This window comes from Siphateles boraxobius, unplaced genomic scaffold, assembly GCF_051911475.1.
Source record: "Siphateles boraxobius isolate OS27281-9 unplaced genomic scaffold, OSU_SipBor_1 22, whole genome shotgun sequence".
NCBI lineage: Eukaryota > Metazoa > Chordata > Actinopteri > Cypriniformes > Leuciscidae > Siphateles > Siphateles boraxobius.
The window spans coordinates 40,713,603-40,717,500 of NW_027508833.1; the positions used below are offsets into that span (position 1 = coordinate 40,713,603).

General features: G+C 43.4%; 1 protein-coding gene across 9 annotated transcripts in view; it reads left to right on the forward strand.

Annotated features, from left to right (window-relative positions):
• The first annotated feature begins 356 nt into the window (after positions 1–356).
• meis2a (Meis homeobox 2a) overlaps positions 357–3,898 on the forward strand; it is a 76,596-nt gene continuing 73,054 nt past the window's right edge. For 2 of the 9 annotated variants that reach the window (XR_013206723.1, XM_077240163.1), the window contains exons 1-5: positions 720–1,510; positions 1,783–2,000; positions 2,521–2,662; positions 2,971–3,021; positions 3,448–3,498. Coding sequence is in view for 8 of the 9 variants with exons in the window: in XM_077240163.1 (XP_077096278.1) it covers positions 1,499–1,510; positions 1,783–2,000; positions 2,521–2,662; positions 2,971–3,021; positions 3,448–3,498 (474 nt within the window). In the remaining variant the exon portion in view is untranslated. Of the gene's footprint in view, positions 1,511–1,542; positions 1,680–1,782; positions 2,001–2,520; positions 2,663–2,970; positions 3,022–3,447; positions 3,499–3,898 lie in introns of those variants that run through there. The other 7 variants (XM_077240164.1, XM_077240167.1, XM_077240166.1 and 4 more) reach the window with 6 other exon arrangements.

Consider the following 3,898-nt stretch of genomic DNA (forward strand, 5'->3'; position numbering starts at 1 on the left):
TCGCGATGATGATGAAGATAGCACTGGTCAGTCAGCGCGCGCTCTGTGTCCACTCGCTAGTGCACACTGAACCCTCTCATTCCCTCCCTCTCTCATAAACACAGATGTAGTTATGAATCCGCTTTAATTGCTCTCTTCATTATAACCCGAGGTTCGGGTGTGTGTGTTTCTGACCTCGTGTGTTGAGTTCTGCTCGATCTCCACTAGCGCGTGAAGAGTTGATTTCAACAACAAAACAACAGCTCTAAATGTAGACATTTATGTAAAAAGCGATCAATGGACGCTGATGTCACGATGTGGGCTATATGTTCATTGATGAGGAGTGTTTTAAGGGTCTGTTTGTGGTTTTAGGGGCCACATCTGTAGCACGATCAATATCCTCGCTCCTCCTCTGAAACTTCAGGCCTTCTCATGATTGATGATCTCGGGCTCTTGGAGAAGGGAGCAGCGCGGTGCACGGATCACATTTCAATCTACAAACGCGATTGGACTAGCTTTAAGACACTATCAATAAAACATCTTTTTTTCTTTTTCCTATTATTCTCTCGTTATTTCAAAAGTTCACTTTATTTTAAGAAAGGGTCTGCGTAAATAATCATTTTAAGTATTCGTGCCTTCACCTAACACGGGATTAGACACTCGACATCAGTTGCATACGCAATGCATTACCCGAAGTCGAGTTAAAATGATTTTTCTTTTGTGCATTAAAGACAGTGTTTGAACGCGGTGAATGCGCGTGGCTCCCCCCTCGCGCACTGGACGCTCGCGTCGCTCGCTCGCCTCGCGCAGGGTTTGGCGTGGAGCTCGCGCAGGACTGGCTGTGCTCAGCGCCACTTCCGGTTTCCGTCATTTCATTCTCCCGCCGATGCGCGCGGCTCGACTCTCTGCGTTGTATAAGCGCGCGAGCGTCCGACCTGCCAACACACACTGACACTCACTCATCTCACACCGCGCGCGAGAGCGAGGGACCGCCGCGTTTTTTAAAAAACTCTTCTCTTTCCCCTTCTTTTTTTTTTTTTTTTTTTTAAATACAGTAGTAATAAAACAAGAAAGCGGACCGGAGGCATAAAGAAGACAGGGACTTGTGAGATGAAAACGGGGCTAAAAAGATTCATCCTCTCTTGAACATCATCATCACCAACCATCATTCATTCATTACCTTGACAACCTCTGGCTTTGATTGACAGCTGGAGTGGCAAAAAGCCATGAGACACGACAGTTTAGTTACATGCAGGTTGTTGATGGGCCGGCTGTAACCTTCAGTTTTGGTGCTTGACTTTTTTTTTCTTTCTTTTTTTCTGGGGGGCAAAGAGAAAAAGAAGAAGAATAATTGCAAAAACTCTTCCCGATGCCTGCGCTCTTTCTCAGCCATATACTGGAGAATATGAGAATTCGGCGAGTTGCTTGAAAACGGGATCTTTGCGGCGCGTGAGTTTGTGAGCGGACTGGGAAATTAAATCTACGACACAGATCCAGAGGTTTATTGGAGCGCAGGCTGATGGCGCAAAGGGTAGGTTTCAAATCTCCAACACTCACCTCCACTAACACACGATCTATCACAGGCCTCGACTGTCTGTCTGTCGCCAAAACCACTTCAGTCTGACGCACTTTGTTGGGAATATTCTCCGCGCGAGACACGCGTTACTCTCTTCGGGAAACACAACTTTACCATGTTTTTGGTAATTACGCGCGGCAAACTTTACCCTCGCGCGACGCTTTTCTTCCCATTTTCCAAGTATTGCGTGTGTTTGTGCTCTTCTTGACCCTCTGCTTCTCTTCCAGTACGATGAGCTGGCTCATTACGGCGGCATGGACGGGGTCGGGATGTACGGGGACCCTCACGCGCCGCGGCCGCTCCCGCAGGTCCACCACCTGAACCACGGACCCCCGCTCCACGGCCAGCACTACGGCACGCACGCCCCGCATCCCAACGTCATGCCCGGCAGCATGGGCTCGGCTGTCAACGACGTGCTAAAGAGGGATAAAGATCAAATTTACGGGTGAGTTATAGATATTAATATCGGATCCGGGAATTCCTCCGCTCGCGGTTCCCCTTTCCCGTAGTTTGCCAGAACTTTAATAGTAGCGTATTATACGGGGGCTTTGCCTCAGGAATGCTGGCACTATTTTAGGGAATAGTATACATTTCACTTTGCTTTGCACATTTATTTTTATGCCTTTTTTTCTTTTTTCTTTTGAAAACCTCGACTTGCTGCACTCGATTTTGTAGCGTTCGCTCGCAGCGTTAATTTCACTTGAGTTTAAAACACCGCTACAAAACCCGATGTGGTCGCGACTCTAGTCGAGTGAAAATGCCGTTTAATATTTAATTACTCAGTAGTTACTTTAGTGATTAAATTGCCCTTTAAACTGCATTTACACCGCAACTAGCCTACTATCTGAATGTGATTTTGAATGTAAGCCGCTGATCTGTATTTCCCCGTCGCGCTCGAACTAAACCTCTCACACACTGTTCCCCGGTGTATGTGCTCTGATCGCGGTGTGTGTGTGTTTCTGCAGTCACCCTCTGTTCCCTCTCCTGGCTCTGGTGTTTGAGAAGTGTGAGCTGGCCACATGCACTCCTCGTGAGCCCGGGGTGGCCGGAGGAGATGTGTGTTCCTCGGACTCCTTCAACGAGGACATCGCTGTCTTCGCTAAACAGGTCTCACATCTACTGTCCATGCGTGCTTAAAACATGCAAATAAACACAGATAGCTACAATTCATAGTTTCATTTTAAGAACCCCAACTATATTTCCATCAATCCACTAAGCGGCTGCATTTAACGAGTGTTTAACCTGATTAGCAACGATTGCGATTTTAATGCATCTTTCATTAAACGCAAATTATTAAATTGCTGCACATTTCTCATCGATTGCTATTAACCCCGATTATTGTGTGTGTGTGTGTGTGTGTGTGTGTGTGTGTGTGTGTGTGTGTGTGTGTGTGTGTGTGTGTGTGTGCGTTTTAGGTTCGCGCTGAAAAACCTTTATTTTCTTCAAATCCAGAATTGGATAATTTGGTAAGATAACACATCAGCACTGATTGTCTTCACTAGCCTATTGCAATCCACTTCTCTTAAATCAGTCTCACTCTTTTTTTTCTCGAGACTATATATTTTTGCATTTGATCTGGAGATAGTGAAAGTAAATACGAAGGGATTTGATGTGTGTCGGGAGTGTTTGAAGTGGAAAAGTCCCTCATTAGGGCTGAAGTCCCCATTAACCCCTTCACACTGTGCACACGGGGATATAATGCCAAATGCAAAAACAATTTAAATATCAAAAATAATTGCTTATTATTTCTCAAGCACATTATTAACTCTCAAATTATTTCTTAATATTTGGATGGTTGTTGTTCACTACAAAACATTATGTAGGCTACTTAACGAATATTAAAATGAACACGTAAAGAAGGGATACAGCTAACGATGCATTTCTCTTCACAGATGATACAAGCCATACAAGTATTACGGTTTCATCTTTTGGAGTTAGAAAAGGTAAGCTTTTATTGATTTGGATTGAGTTACTTTTAGAAATAATTCGGATGAATTTACTGCGTTCATCACCAATCTGTGATCCTTTTTTTGAAATCTGTTTTTATTTTAGATTTGGCACTTTTTAATTTATAACAATAATTATTTTTTTATAAACGATATTATTTGACAAAATTACCCCAAACGTAAATTGTTATTGAAACAATTAATTTTAATTCATAATAATTCGTCCATATTCCGTCGATGTTAGTTTAAACGGAATACGACATAGAAATATTTATTTCAAATGAATGAATAATTTCACGGACACGTTATAGTTGGTGGGAAATGTTGACCAAGACGTTCGTGTGTTATTTGTTGGTTTCTTTTTTTGTCAAAGAACTTGTTGAGTGTGTCTCTGGAG